The following is a 20,362-nucleotide window of genomic DNA, read 5'->3' on the forward strand; positions in this document are numbered from 1 at the left end:
TACAGGATGCTTTAGACTGTCATTCCCTAACAATCCAGTAAGGTATCTCGTAATAATTTTGATCATTTCGTTTTTTGATGTTTGCACATGTTGTATCTTCCCTTTAATGCCTGGTATTGATCCAAACCTGCATATTATTGGGAGGGATGGACGGAGCTACCGTCTAGCTAGTGTTTTAAATAAACAGATCTAATTGAACCCTTTAAAACAGTTGATAAAATTACACACAAATTGATGAGGTTTGCTTTCTGAATTTAATGATTTATTTCTTCCTGTTATTTCGTCTTTGCCGTAGCCCAATAATTTTTGATCCGCCAGCCGGGCTACTTAAGGAATAGTCATGGGCGTCGCCAGGATTTTTTCTAGAGGGGGGCAAACATTTTTTTGAGGGGGCAAGTTCCCCCCTTGCCCCCCCCCCCCCCCCCCCCCCCTCGCGACGCCCATGGGAATAGTTTGACTAGCCCCGCCGCTGTTTTGACTAGCATTTGGCTAGCGGGTTACCGCTAATTTCGAACCCCGAGTGTATGTATAGAACATGTATTCATGTAATTATAATAGCCCCTAGATTTTTACTAGAATAATGAATACAGAAAACAACTGCTTGCGATAATCAGTTTTATTTTAATATTAATAAAGACTAACATTGATGTTTAAATTGTGATCTTCAATAACGGAGAAATAAACATGATTTTAAATAACGGAGAAATATATTTTGCAAATTTGTTATTCCTTAAACTTTTGGAAGTAGACCTAGTATAACTATTATAATGATTATTTAAAATAAAAGGAATACAAATTGTTCGATTAAATTTGGATCCAACAAGGCGCACATCAGTCTTAGCCATCATATTAAGATTCAAGATTCAAATTTTTATTAGTCATTTGAGTCAAAATCAAACATGAAATTCACAAATAAAACAATAAAAACAGCAATAGATTGCACAAATCACATATTTTTATATTAATTAATACACTTGCCCTGGACGAAAACTAAATAAGATGGGTTTGCTGACAAATTTGGAGAAAAAAAATCGGAATCAGGTCCAAACATTGTAATCTTAAATTTGGATATCCACATTTCTTCACACGTTCTTCTAGTTATGGTAAACAGCGCCACCTATCGACAGCCCGTGAACACGCCCTCAACGTTGGCTCAGTGTATCCTTTAGTCTGGTTACCGGATTTCGTTTGATGAACGACGTACATTTTTGAACAAAAAAATAGGAAACCATACCCGGTGTTGCTACAGATGAAACTGGCGAGGAAAAATGCCGGTAAACGTGTTTTAAGTTGCAGCTGTTTGCCCCCTTTTTTTGTTGATGTCATCATGTTTTTTCAGGCACAAAAGACAACGTGAAAAGGTCGATATGATTGGGGTCATTCGAACCCTCACTAAACGGATGTTTTCGCCGAAATATCTGTTGCTAACGAACACAGTTTCCAGCGGCGTGTTGTTATCGCTAGGCGATATTTTACAACAGTTCAACGAACGTCGGATAGCCAGGAAAAAGTTACTTTTGAAAGTAAATGCTGCCTCAGCCTCAGGGACTGTCGACCATATACATGTAGGAGAGGACGATGTACGGGGAGCAGTACCCGCATTTAACTGGATTCGGACAGGTGAGCGTTGATTGAAAAAAAAGGACATTTAGGGGCTTATGCCTATGCTATGGCTGCCTACCGGTTGCGTATGCTCGCTAGCTGCTTTAGCAGTTCAGCATGTTCAGCTTGTTTGTACTATGACTGAAGCCATATGTTAGCCCCATGCCCACCAGTGTGGCTCAGATATTGCAGCACTGTATCCTTCCTTCGCCACACATCCCGTTCACCCAGACAAATGCCAGAGGGCAGAGAAATTGTCAACCATGATTCATGAATGCATGCGAGAAACTGTATAGTTTACTGCCCTTTAACGTGTTTATGTAGGCCTAGTAATGATTGTATTCTGTTGGCTGGTACGGTACTAAAAACTGCAGGGAATCATCAAAATAGAACAACGGTGATCTCGCTGATTCGGCTGAAAATGTGTGTGCATGAAATGACCTGCCTAGTAGTAGGCCTAGTCTGGAACCTCCAAAGTGCAATGTGAATTTCCGTATAACCAAGCATTCAGGAACCCACAGCCAGTTACGAGTTATGAAGGGGGGGGGGGGGGGGGATGGGGGGGGGGAGACATGTCCACTGTCCAGGTATAAAAGGACTAAATCCTAAATGGGTCAATATAAAAATACGATTATAAATATGAAGTGTTTATGTTACCGAGAGCCAGTCCCACATTTGTTTCTGTTCAGAAGCTGGCACATTGTATAGTGCCCTAATGTACACAGTAGGCGTACACAATGTAAGATATTAAATTTCCATCTCAACTCGAAGGAATATGTGGCCTAGTGGATAACGCGCTATGCTCGTAGTCGTCATGACCTGGATTAAGTTCAAGTCCTGGCCTAGTCCGAAAATTTGGGACTCTCAATACTGTGTACATGAGAGTCCCAAAACTTAAGGTATGAAAACATGCAAAACAAGAAAATAGACTGGCACCTAAAACAACCAGTCCAACACAGCTTCAGTACTGCATCAATCAACCATGCCAAAAGAATTTAAGAAACATGTGGTATGAAGCGGGAATTAGTCTCAATTTACTACACATTTCTCCATAGTCAAGCCACCAGACTATTGACACTGAATGAAGAGGTCAGTCTTTTCAAATAGTTGGACCATGGTTTGACATATGTACCAGTATAGTAGTAGTTGAGAAATTATTCGCACATGGTGTTTCCGCAAACCTTTCATTATTTAGCCCCATTTTGAAATTACTTGACTTCCTTCTCATGTGCAAAATATTGAAGAAAAGTCTCCTTTAAAAATTGAATTGAGTCTGCAAACTTGGTTGGTGAAATACTGAGGACATTTTCTTTGCCCCAGTGGAATTTTTGGAGAAATTTGCTGGCTAAAGTGTGAGTAAAGTGGGCCTGATTTAGTTTTGTACATTTCAGAGCACTCCAGAGCCCTATCTGGTCCCGGCCCTGCCAGATGTTCTGGTTTTTTTTTTATTCTCACAAACAAGGAAGAGTAGATCTCACTTACTGTTTAAAATCGAATCGTACATTTAATTGCAGAATATACCATCTTCATTGTCTGATTCGTGGCTCCAGAGGATTATTTTTTAAGGATAATAGAGCAAAGTAACAAAATAAAACAGTTTCTCATCCCCGCTCGCTTCCTGCAAATTTCATAAAGGATGCAGCGAAAGCTTTCCTGGGTTCCCCTCTTTGTCATGTCTTGAAACTGACCTCATGAAGTATCTAACGCATAGCTCATTTATTTCTCTTTGTCTTTATACTTGCAGGTAGAATGTTGACAATAGGGATCCTTCTTGGGCCTCTCAACCACTACTGGTATCTAGCCCTCGACAAGTTCCTTCCGGGTGTGAAAGCAAGAACTGTAGCCAAGAAAATTCTTTTAGATGAGCTTATAGCGTCACCAGTCATGACTTCAACATTTTTCGTCGGTAAGTTGATCTTGGAGAAGAACTATCAAACTATTGAGTCAAAATAAAATACAAAAGAAACCAAACAAAATCCCTTTGGTACAGGTACCTATGATTAGTCATGGGTGTGAGAAATCCTGCAAGCCCCAGTCCCCTACCCTACTCCCCACCCCAATCCCGGCCCCCACTCCAACTCCAACCCCCACCCAGTGGCGTAACCACGGGAGGGGGGCGGGTTTGGGGCACTTAGGCCCTCCCCCCACCCCCCCCCCCCCCCAGTTAAAATGCTGAATTTACAAAAAAAAGTAAACAAAATTATGTACACTGCACTGTTAAAATGTGCCTTCAGTACTCCCTTTGGAAAACTTTGTGCACCACCATGTGCCCCCATAAGTTTAAAGGGAAGATACAACATTTGCAAACATCAAAAAAACGAAATGATCAAATTTTCATGAAATACCATACAGAATTGTTAAGGATTGACAGTCTAAAGCATCCTGTAAAATTTTGGCTCCTGGTGTGCTGACATTTTCAAGAAAACTGTATTTTTCCAACGCTGGTCGGCCGACCAGCATAGGAAAAACTGTATTTTTCCAATGCTGGTCGGCCGACCAGTGTAGGAAAAAAACTGGTTGTTTTCAAAAACTGCTCCTAATTTTTCATATTTAGTTATTCCGCAGTTTCCTTGCAATTGATTAAACACATGTGAAGGGGTACAAGCCTGCTAGAGTGAATCTTTGACCTTACAATTCCTCAATGGGGTCAGGGAACCAGACTACAAGAACTTGATTGGTTTTCTTGGTTTTTTCCAGCATTAACAAGCCCAAACCGTGAAACAAGTCAGTTCAACAATGTTTGCTATAACAGACACAACAGAGTCAGTCATTTATTGTTTCGGCTCTGTTTTCTTCACTGAATTGGAGCCTTGGGTTACAGTGCGCCCTCTGGTGACCATGACAGATATTTATCATGTATGGATACCTGTTCATAATATAAACGTCAAAACTGCTAAAGAGATTTCTTTTGTGTTGAAAGCCGTGAGCCCTCTATTGACATGTCACGGTATGACTTTTGTGCTCTTTATATTTTTGGGTTTCATTTGTTTTCTTAAAATGTGCTTCAAAACTTTCATTTGTGTTAATTTGTCTGTCCCCTGTTGTTGGTTTTCAATTATTAACAGGTGATATATTGTACATTTGTATAATAAATTTTAACATTACATTTAATATATTGTGTTTGTAGTATGACACCCTGGTCTGATAAAGTCAATTTTCCCTGGTTTCAACTTAGGCATGGGGTTACTAGAAGGAAAGACACTGGCTGAAAGTGTTGATGTGCTAAAAAAGAAATTCTTAACTGTTTACATGGTAAGTACATTCAGTCTTAGAAACTTTGAAGCAGTGAGCATAGGCTTAAGCAGCCCAGACAGCATATATCATTCAGATGGACAGGGCCCGATGTCATAGGTTTGCTAAGCACACGATCTTCTGCTAACAGAGCCTCCGTCTATATCATGGAGACCGTAAGCAGTAAGCACACGAAAGACACTCTTACCTCAGAGGAAAAAGTTGCTTAAATTAGTGACGTAACAATAGAAATCTCCACTGGCAAGCAACCATTAGCTCATTCACGCCATGAAATAACGCTTAAGGTTTGCACAATTTTCTGCTATAGTTGGCACAACGTTTCTGCTTACTGTTAAGCAGTATTATAGAATTGGGCCCCGGTTTGAATCAGTCGTAGTATATTCTTTTACTGTACATTGAACTCTGCATCTTTCTGTGCTGATGGCTCAGTGAAATTGTCCTAGATCTCAAGCCAAAGGAAATGGGCAGGGCTGCATTGTTTTGCTAGTTTAATTTTACTATCTAAAATAATGCAAACATGATTTAAAAGGTGATAATAAACAATATTTGCTTTTGCTGTAATTTTCAAAAATGCATGAATTTGGGGGTTTGTATTTCATAGCAAACATTTCTATGCTGTTTAAAGTTTCATTTTCATAGATGCTAGAAAATCAAGAAAAAAAGGTTGTTCTTGCATCTTGTCATGGGCCGATTTTTTCGTGTGATGTCTCAGGGAAAACTCATGCTAGAAAATGATCAATTCAATTTGAAAATCTATTTTTCAAGGTACCACACCCGAAAAGCACGTAAACACCAGCTTTAAGTTGTTTTTCATTAGTGAACAGATTCATCATTTGACCATTGCAATGCTGCAATGCATTATTTACATTCTCATCAAACTACGGGCTAGCTCGTGAATATATGCTCTGTAATTGTTAGCTTTATAATGGCAAATACATGTACATCCAAACCGTCACGCGTATACACGTACATGTCATGTGTTTGATCTATGTGCATTTACACGTACAATCATCATATTGAATTGCTTGCTTGCTAAATATGTGTGAAATCAGTAAAAGCAATATATTTGAATGCATTTGTTACCCCTGTATAATTTGTGTATTTGTTTTTACAATTTGGATTTACATGCAGGATTTACATGTTTTAGTTATTAGAATAAGATGTCCATGTACATGTACTTGCTTAGAATAGTGCACCCCCTTTGTGTTTGCTTGTTATACATGAAGTGTGAAAAAGCTATATTCATATCAGTAATAAATAAAACAAACATAATTTCTGCGTTAACCAGCAAAAAGAGACGTTCCTTTGGCTAGGTACAGATATCCTGGTACATTTGGATATTTCCGGCATCCATCATGTCCATTAGTGTTGCTAAATTGCCTGACGCCTATTCAGTAGAAGTATGTGGCAAATCCCCAAATTAATTTGTTTTTTATTGTCCCACTGTTTTCAACAACCCGTGCGATTACAAAGTCCATGAACGCTCAATCATCCCGTGATTGGAGAGGTTTCTAGTGTGTGCAGATAACAGCGTGAACACGTCATTATTCATACTCCAAATATATCCGGGGATGGGCTTGCTCAAATTGATTGCCAGCGACAAACCCTTTGTTTGACAATCGTTTAATTGCTTCGAGCAAGACATTATGAATGAGTATTGTACCATTGACTTGTGTGCTGGGACTTTAGAAAACGGTTTATGAACTTGCGTGCTTGTTAGGGCTGTTGCGTGCTTAATACGGTTACCGTTGCATCATAATTTCACCGGTTGCAGTGAGCCACGTTAACATGATTTTAATTTGATTGAAAACTCGAAATTCGATTTAGAAGTCGATACAATTATCGTCCACCATATAAAACGAGGTAACATGCAATGGAATGTGTATAAACATGCAAGTGAGGAATCATAAGACTTCACGTGCATACCTGGTATAGTTAATGCAGTTTTGAGATCATATTATTTGATGGTGCTCGACGACGTCCGAGGAGAAAGCCACAAATCCCTGCTTTGCATTTGATAAGCTTAGCGCACACTAAGAAAGGAACTTCAGCTCGTTGAGCTCGACCGGTTTTTTTTTTTATGTTACCCCATCTTGCAATAGGGTGCCAACCCACAAACGCACTTGTCTTTGCTCATGCGCTGCACGAAATCACTTTGCAAATCATATTACATCTTTGATTGAGGTACTCGTTGCTGTTCTTGTTGTCGTGAATGGTTAGTTGCAAACAATTTTATTTCGTACATGTACATGTAGTTATAGTTGCAATCAGGTTTATAGGTTTCCCATAATCAGTAGGCTTATTGTGACTAAAGCGTGTTCACTACAGGCCCTTATACAGGGCGGATTCATTTAGCTTACACCTTGCACCACTTTTATGTCACCTATAACACCCGTCACACAAAGCTTACCAATGCTATTTTGAAACAGTTACTTTGTGCAAAATGTGTAAATTGTGCACGAAAGCGGTGTTTTAATTGTGTGAAGCCGTGTAATCCCGTGTTTTACTTTTTTTGTATAGTTGTCAAGCTTTGCTGTGTACATGTAAATATTGTGGCTATTCCTTTTTTTTTTTAAATTTTTTTAATTTTTTTAAATTTTAGTTCAGTCACATTGTGTATGTGGAGTTTGCCCCCTTTCCCCTGGTCTGTAACGAAGAATACATATTAGAAGATGTTTCAATAACAGTAAATCTACGTGTATGTTCCGTTTAAGAATTCATCATATATATTAAGTTGTGTGAATGTAGAGACTTGTGTCGATTATATTAAAAACAAACTACTTAATTTAAGCGTTTTGGAGACAAATCGAAAAATATCCTCCTTTTTTCCTTGAATATTCAAGACACTCTCTTTGTTTTCTCTTCTAAAATACCTTATTTTCCAACGCTACATCACTGAATGGTTTCCCCAACGTAATGCATTTATTTGTTTTCATCTACAATGCACCTCTTTCCCTACCACTTGCCCCACGTTTCCCTGTTAACTGTTTCCTACAGCTCGACTGGTGCGTCTGGCCGGCCTGCCAAGCCATCAACTTCACCTTCGTTCCCATGCACCTGAGGGTGGTCTATGTCAACACTGTCACCTTAGGCTGGGACACCTTCCTGTCATTTATAATACACACGTACCAGCGATGACGTCACTCCACCCTGCCGCTACCATATCCATCCAGAAATCCATCCAAAACTGAAATTATTTTGTACGAGTAATAACCCAAGCAAATGCTTTATCGTGAGACAAGGTTTTGTCAAACGCTCCAGAAGTAATATATATTTCATGAAATGTAAATTAATATTCTATGTGTACATAAGCATTTGTTGACAAAATGATACTGGGCACAGCTGTCCATGATAATGAATTGTTTCTCCCAAATACGGGTTTTTTAAGCAAATTTGAATTTTAAATGATTACAAAAACCCGAAAGATCGCTTCATACCTTTTTTGTTTAGATTATGTAAATATGCTTCATTATAAGCGAGATGTGATATCAGGATAGTTGTTTTAAAGGTCCTTGATTTCTTTGTGTGTGGGTGTACATGTATTGATATCAATACAAGACTCGCCAAAACATCAGAACACGTCAAACAATTCTGCTTTCGTGCTGTGCTTGCCTCCGTGATGAAATTGTTTTCATATCATTTGACCACGGGAACTGTTAAAACATAACAATGCTGTAAATCCCTTAATTTAAGAACTAACAATTAAATTGGTCGGAGCGAGCTGAATCTAGTCATTTTTTCTCTCTCTCCTTAAAGATGCTTTCGGTCGCCACAAAGTTCCTAATTAACTAGAACGATGCCTGCATTTACACATACCTTATTTCTATATGTGCGCCGGTCGAAACTGGCCTTAATTGTTATTTTTGTCTTTTAGTTAAATTCAGCAATAACGACTACTGTATCAGCAACGTAATGGGAACTAATTTGCGCCGGGATGAACAACAAATTTGATAGGGAGGTAGTAATAGAAATTTACCGACGACTGTTTCAGGATGAAGATAAAAACAGAGAAGCATACATCTAGATATTTCTTAGAAAAAATACATCATTTTATTGCGCTCGGATCTTGCATTGTTTCGTATTAATGACTGCGAGACTGATTGTTTGTTCAAACAAATTAAGACCGAAGATGTCATTTCAACTGACCTCGTTTTATCATTGCATCGCACACAAACGTATTGGGAACGATTGATTGCATGCACGACAAGCACAATTCAAATAGGACCGAGAATTGGGTAATAATGAGACCTGATTTTCTGACCTAAATTCAGAGTGCATCTTTGCAGAATGGACTGACCCATAAATCATTCTTTGGATATTTATCGTCAAATCATGTATTTTCCTATACTCAAATTAGGAAAATGGTACATTCTTACAGAAAACACGGAATGACATACTAACTATGACCGGGATATTTTGGCAAAACTATCAAGAGCTATACGGGCCGAGTCAAAAACAGAGTGACTTGGATTAATGATTTTGTTTCTTAAACAGAAATAAAAAAAAAATGATACATCAATTAAGTATGTTTTTAAATGAAATAGCATGTTCTTCCACTCATCTGACCCCCCCCCCACAAATAATGACTGAAATTAGATCATGCTATCAGAAGTTATGCATGTTAAACTAAAATAACCTATTTTTATAGCTGTCCATGGAATGCCATTGAAGCTATTGAGCTAAGTGAGAATTACAGATTACACACAGGCACTCAAATGCAAATGAGATCTTAATTATTTGTGTCGAAACTGAAACATGTTTACTGACTGTTTTGTGTTTTGAATATGATGAACAAGTCAAGTATTTTTCCCTGATATATTAACGAGTTTTGTCTGTTATCCTTTCCAAGTTTTCGTTCATTCATGGGGAAAACGTCCATGTTTAATTGTATTTAATGGGTATTCATCAGGATCTGTGGTGGACGGCTAAACTTGGTGATCTTTTTATTAAAATATAGACATAACTTGGTAATAAAGGACGTAAATTGTCATAGTTACTAGTCAATGACATGTACATGAACTTTATCCCTATGTTATTATCATGAAATGGAGTTAGCCACCGTTTTTATAATTAAATAATTAAAGGTTTGCGGAAACACCATGTGCGAATAATTTCTCAACTTAGAGAATGGTTCTGAAAAGAACCAGATGTATAAACTCGACGTTCCGGTCAGTATGCTCTGACCGTCTTCAGGTGAGATTTTATAATTCTTTTTCTTATTCGGTTACTTTATTTTTTAGACGCACCCTGTATGATTATAGCCGTTGTGGCGTCGGTACAACGTACGTAATACTGGTACGTACATTCGTTAATGGTGATGAACACGTATTGTGTTGGTTATTGATTTGATAAACATACAGTTATTGAAAACATGCACCTTGCGTTTAGCCGTCCTATGGAGATTATACTCAAACATGATGTATTGGATGGTCTTTTTAATTGAGTGGTTTTCTGACAAGTTCTTTATTACAATCGCTCCATTACTCCCACAGTCGCACGTAATTCTGTTTGCAATAAAAAGGTTGTCCAAAGATTTAAGACCGCGAATAATTCCAGTTGATTAGTTTGCACATAGGATCATTTGCTTTTCATGCCTTTTGTTCGTTCCAAATACAGTCAAACATCTTTAAACTATGTTCTTGGTATTTAACAAATTACCTTGTTATAACAGGTAAGTTGTATTAACAGTATTTAAAAAAATCAGGAAAAACAAAACAAAAACCAAATACTAGGGACCTAAAATTGTGCTTGTTATAAACAGCACGCTGTATTAACAGTGCTCTTCTTATCAGGGCTCGACTCTCATCACACCACTCAAAATCCAAAAAAGAATGCTCAAAACCTTACCTGTTTCAGCTCAGTGGATGCTACACTTTTCAAGAAACCGTGAAAAACCATGCACAACCTTGTGATCACGAAACACGTATTCGTCAATAGCAGTTTCTTTTTCAACAAGCTGTAAATTGACTGATCGTTGGAAATCACTTCTATGAACAAACTGTAGCTTTGCCATGCCTGCGAGTCAGACAGAATAAAAGCTTCACGGTGTATTTACTATCAGAACGATCTTGAATCTGAGTAAGTGTTTCGATTATAATTCGCTAGGTGCACTGCAAAAACCGTGTTTAACAATGAAACACTTTCCTCAACACTTTCTTGCTATCAGTTTGTAATCATGTTTAAATACTAATTTTTAGAGCAAGGATGGATAGTTTTAGCAATTAAACACTGATGTTTAGGAATTGAACACAATGTTTGGCTTCTAAACATGTTTTAAAACTAAGTGATAGCAAGATTGTGTTTAATTGCTAAACATCGTTTTGAGAGTGAAGCTTTAGAGATACATGCAAATGATCCTATATGCCTTTGAGTTGTGCAGGTTTTGTTGTCAACAATACATATGTGTATTAATGATTGATGCAAATTTTCCTTTGAACATTTTATTATGGAAAACTTGTATGTAGCGATTTGGCTGTAAAATTATGTTTGTGTGATCTAAAAGAGCTCGCGTGTTGTATTTATGAGGTTCATGTTAGTTTGTATATAATGATGATTCGGAACCGGTGAGAAATCATAATTACCGAAAGTGTGTATTGAAGTGTATTACCTCAAAAGAAATATGAGTGTTATTTACTGTGCTGCCAAATATTTATCTGAAGAATTTAATTACAAGATTTCGCTTTTAAAGTTTTTGTGTGTGTATTTTTGTGTTTTTAGAATTAATTTGGGATTAATTGAAAGAACAGTTAATTGAATTCGGTTTAGAGTAGTAAATTACATTGTCAGAAAATGTAAATACTGGAGGATCGGTCCTTTATTTTTGGAAAGAATCCACCTGTTGATAAACAGGTGGATTTTTTATGTATTTTTTATTTCCTTTATGCGAGAAATTATGAAGGAATCGGAGGAATATCAGCCCTATTGTAATGGGCCTGCCCTTGTAAAATCATGCGTCATGTTTTGTCTTTTTATTTTATGAAATTGGTTGTGGTTTATCGCATTTGATCCGTTTGGTTTTGATGCATTTTATCTTAGAGAAACAAAAATGTTCAGAAATTTTAAACCTTTTATCATGAAAAAAAAACAAGAGTTGTAGAGACAATAGTCGAATTATTATTGTATTTTTGAAAGGCTAAGAATTTTAAATGCAATTAAAAGAATAATTCGCTCTTATGGTGCTATTTCTGTAAAACAAAATGTGAGTGTGTCAAATTAGCAATGGTTTCATACATTGTATGGAATTGTGTCCACAAAATTGTGTGTATGAGATCATGATCAGTACAGTAAACTTTCTTTCAATAATTATGTGTGTATATTCACAATTAGAAATACACGTATACCTAATGTACATAGTGTTCTTCCGGGCTGCTAACGGTTGTATGTTTGCACAGGTGTCGCCACGTGCAATAGGTTAAATGATTGACGGACTCAAGAGGTAGACCTGTCATTGGGTACCGATGGTTTTAGTGCGTGCTTAAATTGTCATGTTTTATCACTTCACGCGTGCATGTTGGCAACTACATGTACATGCACACGTTTTGTCTAGGTCACCGATAGTCAAAATGTTTGTTTCTCACCTCCTGGCATACTGTGTACAAACCAATGGGGGTCTTGAACATTATATTGACCCAAATAATAACCAGGTTGACAATGCATGTTTCCATAGGAGGATTAATATAAGTAAAAACAAGGACGGCTTTTCTGAATGGAAAAAAAAATACTTAGTCAAAAATCGTTCACAATTTGACGTATAATCCTGCTTACCAATACTAACTGTGTTTCTGATCACCAGTTTTTCTGAACAATATGAGTAGTAGACATGACTTTCCGTCATTTGTATTTTTCTTTTAAAATCCCACGATGAAATACCTCAATACTTAGATGTGATACCTCTAAGAAGTATGCCATCCAGAAACCATGTCGAATAAATTCTGAATACATGTTGTTTTTTTATTGTCAATATTCGGTAAATTATAATCAGGTTTTTAAACAATTAAGGCTGGTAAGTGTTCTTTCAGATAATGCTTAACTTTACGAGGGAAAAATAAGAGATAAGTTATTTTCAACTTAAAATCTATATAGTAAGTCAAAACAAGTTCATGTATCACAGAAATTGAGAGGACGTTGCTCAAATTTAGCATCAATTTAATTGGACCGCTACGACGTATATTACAGTGGTCGTACATGTAGTTATCAACCATATACGTTATTGGACATTTATAACTGGTCTATAATTTAGGGATATTGGTGAAGAAATGTACAGGATGAAATGTATATTTTGGCAGCGCGTTACATTGACGATGCAGCTTGATGTTCACCTATAGTGTTTCGAATGTGTTTCCTTTGTAATTTTATGTTCAGTACGTTTAGATTTAATCCAAACACTTTAAACCAAAGACCTACAGGTGGCGCAACTAGTTTTGATATTGATATTGACATTGATATTCATTGTGTACCGATAAGGCTTTGGGTCCATTGCATAAAAAACACACAGAAACGATATCTTTTTACTGTGAGATCAATATACATGTATATTAATAAATTCACAATCAAGTTTCCTTTTATTATGTAATCTACCATTGTGTGATTGTTTTGTGTGTAATAAAAAGCTGATTACATTCAAGAAGCTGAATGGAGTTTGTGTTTGTTACTTAAAAAAAAATGTAAACTTGCTCTCGCTCGGCACACAAGTCAATTCTACAAACCGTTCATAGATGCGTAATTTAGGGATAAAATATAACGGTGAGGGCAAAATGGATTTCTAGTTGAAAATCATTTTAGTTGTTTCTTCTTGGCAGAAACATGTACGCACACACCCTTTCACCGACAACATTGTGAAACGTACAGTATGGTTCATTTTAAGCAATCTTGTATGGCGAGTGATGCGAAACAGTAAAGCTGGGCTTTCCTTCCAAGAGTCTGCATCCCAATCCTTCCTTTTGATTCTTTGCTACAAAGGAGGGAGGGCGCCTGGGACTATCTTCCATGGTGTACGCCACATGTGAACGTATGAATAGCACCCGTGCTTTGTACCTGTCCAACTGATCTCCATGTAACAAATCTTGATAGCACGAGGGCCATTTAACGCTATATTATACAAATATTGACCGCTTCGAGTGATGTAGCAAAATTAGCCTCCCTCGGTGATCCATACGGAGCATTCTAGTTTCCCTCGGCTTCTCCTCGGGGAAAAAATAGAATGTTCCAGGTTCACCACACTACGAGATAAAGCAGTCAATTTTTGTTTTATAACAACTTGTCTATACAGATTCTGCTTCCATTTTAAGCAAAAACGGATTAATTTTTATATAAATACAATAAAAAAGTACTTCCATTTGAATGCGAAATGAAAATGTACTTGCACTTTTCCAAACTACCACTTCAAGAAATGTTTGAACCCAGCTCTGGAGTGCTATTGCTTGGAAACAATATGCGCAGCGCACACCCCCGCATGCATTTGCACACAATACCGTTTGTTAAGCGTACAGTACTTTGTTTGCTTCGGGTATAGTACTTTGGTTGCTATGAGTATACATGTAGTACTTTTGACTGTGCCCAGCAATAGCAAAAAAAGCGAATACCTTGTGACTCGCTCTCGGCTAACCAAGACTGCAGAATCTGTGGATGAGGTGTTATAAAAATAAGTGTGGTTCTAGGTCCATCATCCTAAGTTATATAACAATTTTTTTTTTTAAGTGTTAATGGTTTAATGTTAAGTTTAAGTAGAAATCTTTGGCACGCAATTATTAGGGGTTTGTTTTCAATTCAATTTTAATGGGAGAGGTAATATGGCGGTTCGAAAGAGCTTCACTTTGTTTAGCCAATGGGCTTTCAACATTCGGTGGTTATCCGTCCCCGTTTTTAGCTAAACAGCGCCCTCTACCATCAGTGCACGGAGCCAATAAAAGCCTGATAATTACCTAGGGCTAGAGCGCCCTCAATTGGTCACGTATACAGCCCTTTGTGACCATTGTGCGTGTATTAATTTTGTTGCAGGTGGATATTTTGGTGTGGCCTCCGATCCAGGCCATCAATTTCTTTCTAGTGCCTCCTCAGCTCCGCGTGATATACGTCAACGTCTTCATTCTGCTCTGGGACGTCTTTCTGTCATTCATGAATCACAGCTGAAGTACAGACTGCCGTCTGGAGACGATGTGACATGCTGACCTGAAGGAAGTAAAGACCATGCTCGCTGAATTTAGTAAACTTATTCCCTTGCATAGTTTAGTAGATAATAAGGATTATAATGAAAGTGGCTTCTGCAACGTTATTGATATTTTGGGGGCAGAGTTATTCGCGTTTATTACCAACTTCCAAAGTCTCCTAATATGTTGATAAACTTCTTGTATTTTTAGACGGGCCAGTGTATTCAGCAGATTGCCATCCCAAGTTAAGCGTTGCCTTTAAATTCTTTCAGCAAAAACATCCAGTGCCTTGCCTGAAATGGACCACGTTTTGTAAAACCAACTCATAAAGTGCCTTGTTTTGTAAAACCAACTGATAAAGTGCCTTGTTTGAAATAAAACAGACTTTTTGTTTGAGACAGGGGGATTTATAGAAACATATCATGGGTTCCTTTGACATCTTGACAAAATAATTCGTCATCCTGACAAGTATACAGGCGTGCAACTTTTCCTCGGTTCAGCTGATTTTCTCTTTTTTTTACTTCCCATGTGTACCATTGAAAATAGAAAAACACTGTACAAAGTCTGGGAAAAATGTGAATTTCCTCTTTTTTTGTGTGATTTCCCAGTTGCATGCCTGGTATACCAACATGGCGCGTCGTCTTGATGAACAACTAGCTTGTCAGCTTGACAAATTCAATCTTACAGGCAGCCTCTAACTCACAATATTACAAGATGACCATATATTAATTAATTATATTCCAATATGCGCCTAACAAAGTAGATAATGATAGTGTCAATATCGTTGTATACGATCGATAAACGGCACCGATGTTGCATTTTGATAAAGGAACTGGGCTTGGTGCGCAACTGCCAATGTGTTCCGTAATATGTATTCATTTCTTAATAAGGTAAAAACGAATTAATACAATGTGCTTATATATTCTTTCCGGGTGCTTACGGGAGACTTTTAATGTGATTCACCTTTATTTGAGACAGTTTAAAAGATCTTGTATTTTTGCAGAGTATATTAGGTAATGCTGCATTGAAAATAGATGTTATACTGTATTGTATATATTTATTGAGACACATGTAGTAACGTATACCTTTTGGTTTTATGTGGCTTTTTTCAACACTTGTTAATGTATGTTCAATAGAAATTACAATTTCTGTTAAATAAAATTGATTATCTAACGCCTGAATAAATCCCCGTCATCTGATTGGTGGTTCGTTGATCACGTGCCATTGATTTACTCGTCCCAATTGCACGGCCCGGCAGCACGGCCAAAAAAGAAGTTCTATTCCACAGTAAATAGAAGTTCCATTGCACGGTCACACTACTGGTGGCTCTGACCAATCAGATGACGAGGATTTATTCAGAGGAATTTCATTCGGTGACAGACGGAATGTTCCATTCCACTTGACCTCGCCTCGTGGAATGGAACATTACATCTCTCAACTCATGAAATTATTCTTACCATTGCACTCATAAACATTCATAATTTGCATATTAGCCTGTGAGATTTTTAAGTGTATTTCTGGTATAACTATTATTTGGTGATGGAAGAAAGCATGAATAACTACAATAAGTAAATAAATTATCAGCAGAGTTTTATCAAGGTATATTAAAATGGCAACAATTTTAATTTAAAAAAAATGATGATCAAAACAAAATGTCTAAAGCTTTTCAAGTCTGCTCATTGTGGCCAAAGACTGCTGGACAGTCAATGAAGTCCAGTCTACCTGATTCATCTACCATTGTGTGATTGTTTTGTGTGTAATAAAAAGCTGATTACATTCAAGAAGCTGAATGGAGTTTGTGTTTGTTACTTAAAAAAAAATGTAAACTTGCTCTCGCTCGGCACACAAGTCAATTCTACAAACCGTTCATAGATGCGTAATTTAGGGATAAAATATAACGGTGAGGGCAAAATGGATTTCTAGTTGAAAATCATTTTAGTTGTTTCTTCTTGGCAGAAACATGTACGCACACACCCTTTCACCGACAACATTGTGAAACGTACAGTATGGTTCATTTTAAGCAATCTTGTATGGCGAGTGATGCGAAACAGTAAAGCTGGGCTTTCCTTCCAAGAGTCTGCATCCCAATCCTTCCTTTTGATTTTTTGCTACAAAGGAGGGAGGGCGCCTGGGAACCAGACTATCTTCCCTGGGAAAACTTATTCCCTTGCATAGTTTAGTAGATAATAAGGATTATAATGAAAGTGGCTTCTGCAACGTTATTGATATTTTGGGGGCAGAGTTATTCGCGTTTATTACCAACTTCCAAAGTCTCCTAATATGTTGATAAACTTCTTGTATTTTTAGACGGGCCAGTGTATTCAGCAGATTGCCATCCCAAGTTAAGCGTTGCCTTTAAATTCTTTCAGCAAAAACATCCAGTGCCTTGCCTGAAATGGACCACGTTTTGTAAAACCAACTCATAAAGTGCCTTGTTTTGTAAAACCAACTGATAAAGTGCCTTGTTTGAAATAAAACAGACTTTTTGTTTGAGACAGGGGGATTTATAGAAACATATCATGGGTTCCTTTGACATCTTGACAAAATAATTCGTCATCCTGACAAGTATACAGGCATGCAACTTTTCCTCGGTTCAGCTGATTTTCTCTTTTTTTTACTTCCCATGTGTACCATTGAAAATAGAAAAACACTGTACAAAGTCTGGGAAAAATGTGAATTTCCTCTTTTTTTGTGTGATTTCCCAGTTGCATGCCTGGTATACCAACATGGCGCGTCGTCTTGATGAACAACTAGCTTGTCAGCTTGACAAATTCAATCTTACAGGCAGCCTCTAACTCACAATATTACAAGATGACCATATATTAATTAATTATATTCCAATATGCGCCTAACAAAGTAGATAATGATAGTGTCAATATCGTTGTATACGATCGATAAACGGCACCGATGTTGCATTTTGATAAAGGAACTGGGCTTGGTGCGCAACTGCCAATGTGTTCCGTAATATGTATTCATTTCTTAATAAGGTAAAAACGAATTAATACAATGTGCTTATATATTCTTTCCGGGTGCTTACGGGAGACTTTTAATGTGATTCACCTTTATTTGAGACAGTTTAAAAGATCTTGTATTTTTGCAGAGTATATTAGGTAATGCTGCATTGAAAATAGATGTTATACTGTATTGTATATATTTATTGGGACACATGTAGTAACGTATACCTTTTGGTTTTATGTGGCTTTTTTCAACACTTGTTAATGTATGTTCAATAGAAATTACAATTTCTGTTAAATAAAATTGATTATCTAACGCCTGAATAAATCCCCGTCATCTGATTGGTGGTTCGTTGATCACGTGCCATTGATTTACTCGTCCCAATTGCACGGCCCGGCAGCACGGCCAAAAAAGAAGTTCTATTCCACAGTAAATAGAAGTTCCATTGCACGGTCACACTACTGTTGGCTCTGACCAATCAGATGACGAGGATTTATTCAGAGGAATTTCATTCGGTGACAGACGGAATGTTCCATTCCACTTGACCTCGCCTCGTGGAATGGAACATTACATCTCTCAACTCATGAAATTATTCTTACCATTGCACTCATAAACATTCATAATTTGCATATTAGCCTGTGAGATTTTTAAGTGTATTTCTGGTATAACTATTATTTGGTGATGGAAGAAAGTATGAATAACTACAATAAGTAAATAAATTATCAGCAGAGTTTTATCAAGGTATATTAAAATGGCAACAATTTTAATTTAAAAAAAATGATGATCAAAACAAAATGTCTAAAGCTTTTCAAGTCTGCTCATTGTGGCCAAAGACTGCTGGACAGTCAATGAAGTCCAGTCTACCTGATTCAGTAGGATGGTCTTCTTATTACACCGCTGATGTTAATACATGTGAAAAGTCACATTTCATGTACCTTTATTCTGAAATGATAGATCGGACGTTGGCTGAAGGATTTCCGCAAGAAAAAGTGGCTCGGGTGGCATTTTGAGATGCCTCTAATCCAATAATAAGTTGAAAGGATATTTTCCTTTTATCAAATACAAGACTGACGCGGTTTTCCAAGACTTTACGCAGTGACAAATGACTGTATACGCCGAAGCGGTACATATCGAATGTATCGCGCCAATTTGATCAACAACACTGCGTTGGTATGATACGGCACGCATTCCGGCTTTGAACACTTCCGCCGAGTTGAAGCGCTCTCTTTTTAATTCAACAGCGCGGTAAAATCCATACAGTAAAAGGTGTCATCAATCATACTCGTACCCATTAAGCGTGGCATGTGCAGACACGACGGGTGAATGTGTTTTTTGCAGTCCATGGATCGAACACAATGCATTCTTTGTGTGCAAGGATCTCTTGACTGTGTCAAGCTGATATTTCCTCTGTTCCTTTTACCCTTTCCTGTCCTGCAGCTCAATGTAATCAATTCAACCATTGGCACTGTTTGCTTTGCGACAGCCAAATGCCGTGCGGTCAAGTGGAAAGCTAACATAGCGAATTTTAAAGTATCTGTCAATTTTACCTGGTATACCGTCGGTCCCTTTTAATCAAATTGTCCTTGGTGCTTTTAGCGAGACTGACTCTTTTGTCAATCGCCTGCCGCACGCGAGGATAATGAAAAACTTTCGAACTGCATACTTTATATTAATCCGATAAAAATGTCCTCCGTTGATAACATAAGACAAATGTCTTTTGAGAATTCCGTCATAGTCATAGGCCCTACATTTTGAAAGGAACTGCAATGAGCCACCGAAGCCGTTCTTCAACTCCACGCGAGTGTGTAGGTAAATCGTCTATAATGATCAATATATTAGTCATATATTCTGGTTGATTTGGGTATATGTTTTCGCATAACATTCTGGTACGTTCAATACTATCTGAAGCAAGACAGTATTGGAGCCGTGCATAAGTACATTTACTCACTCAACGGTAAGAAAGGGAGAATTGGGTGAGACCACTGGTAGGGACATTAAAATTCATGACTGACACGCCTGGCGCTCAAGCGAAGACGCTATAATTATGGCTGTGTGCACATTCAGAATAAAAGTAGTCGTGCATACTTCGCGCTAAGAACTGGTATGGTACGTGATTTGGCCCATCCATGTGACTTGAAAAAGTGGCCAAAAGCTCCATTAAGGTCTCCTTTTGCAACTAGATTTGTTTTTAATATCCACGCATTTATTGCGAATGCTAAGTCTTGTTTGCGAATCGTAGAATGTGGAAAAGTCGTGTTTATTTGCCAGAAAAATTTCTCAGTACCGATATTAAACCCTAGAAAAGGGCAAATCCTGATATGTATTGAAGGTATGCTTTTTTCCTGTAGTTTATCCTCGTGTGTCTTCTTAGCTAACGGTCAGAAGAGTATAAAGAGCCGCATGAACTC

At 37.6% G+C, this 20,362-nt stretch overlaps 1 protein-coding gene and 1 long non-coding RNA gene across 3 annotated transcripts; one reads left to right on the top strand and one right to left on the bottom strand.

Annotated features, from left to right (window-relative positions):
• The first annotated feature begins 1,226 nt into the window (after positions 1 to 1,226).
• On the top strand, positions 1,227 to 15,341 carry LOC119737523 (mpv17-like protein 2). Of its 2 annotated transcripts, none has more exons than XM_038211953.1 (4): positions 1,227 to 1,620; positions 3,347 to 3,508; positions 4,778 to 4,854; positions 14,851 to 15,341. In XM_038211953.1, exons 1-4 carry the CDS (start codon positions 1,320 to 1,322, stop codon positions 14,980 to 14,982), a joined length of 672 nt encoding a protein of 223 aa, XP_038067881.1. In that variant the 5' UTR covers positions 1,227 to 1,319; the 3' UTR covers positions 14,983 to 15,341. The 2 variants fall into 2 exon arrangements, with proteins under 2 accessions (XP_038067881.1, XP_038067880.1); XM_038211952.1 differs by lacking the exon at positions 14,851 to 15,341 and adding an exon at positions 7,852 to 8,580.
• Positions 15,342 to 16,553: 1,212 nt separating this feature from the next.
• Positions 16,554 to 19,533, bottom strand: LOC119737524. The gene is made up of 2 exons (XR_005272389.1): positions 18,819 to 19,533; positions 16,554 to 16,721 (listed from the first exon to the last, which is right to left on the bottom strand). It is a non-coding gene; the product is annotated as an uncharacterized LOC119737524 (long non-coding RNA).
• Positions 19,534 to 20,362: the final 829 nt, after the last annotated feature.

Source organism: Patiria miniata, unplaced genomic scaffold (assembly GCF_015706575.1).
Source record: "Patiria miniata isolate m_02_andy unplaced genomic scaffold, ASM1570657v1 HiC_scaffold_3, whole genome shotgun sequence".
Taxonomy (NCBI): domain Eukaryota; kingdom Metazoa; phylum Echinodermata; class Asteroidea; order Valvatida; family Asterinidae; genus Patiria; species Patiria miniata.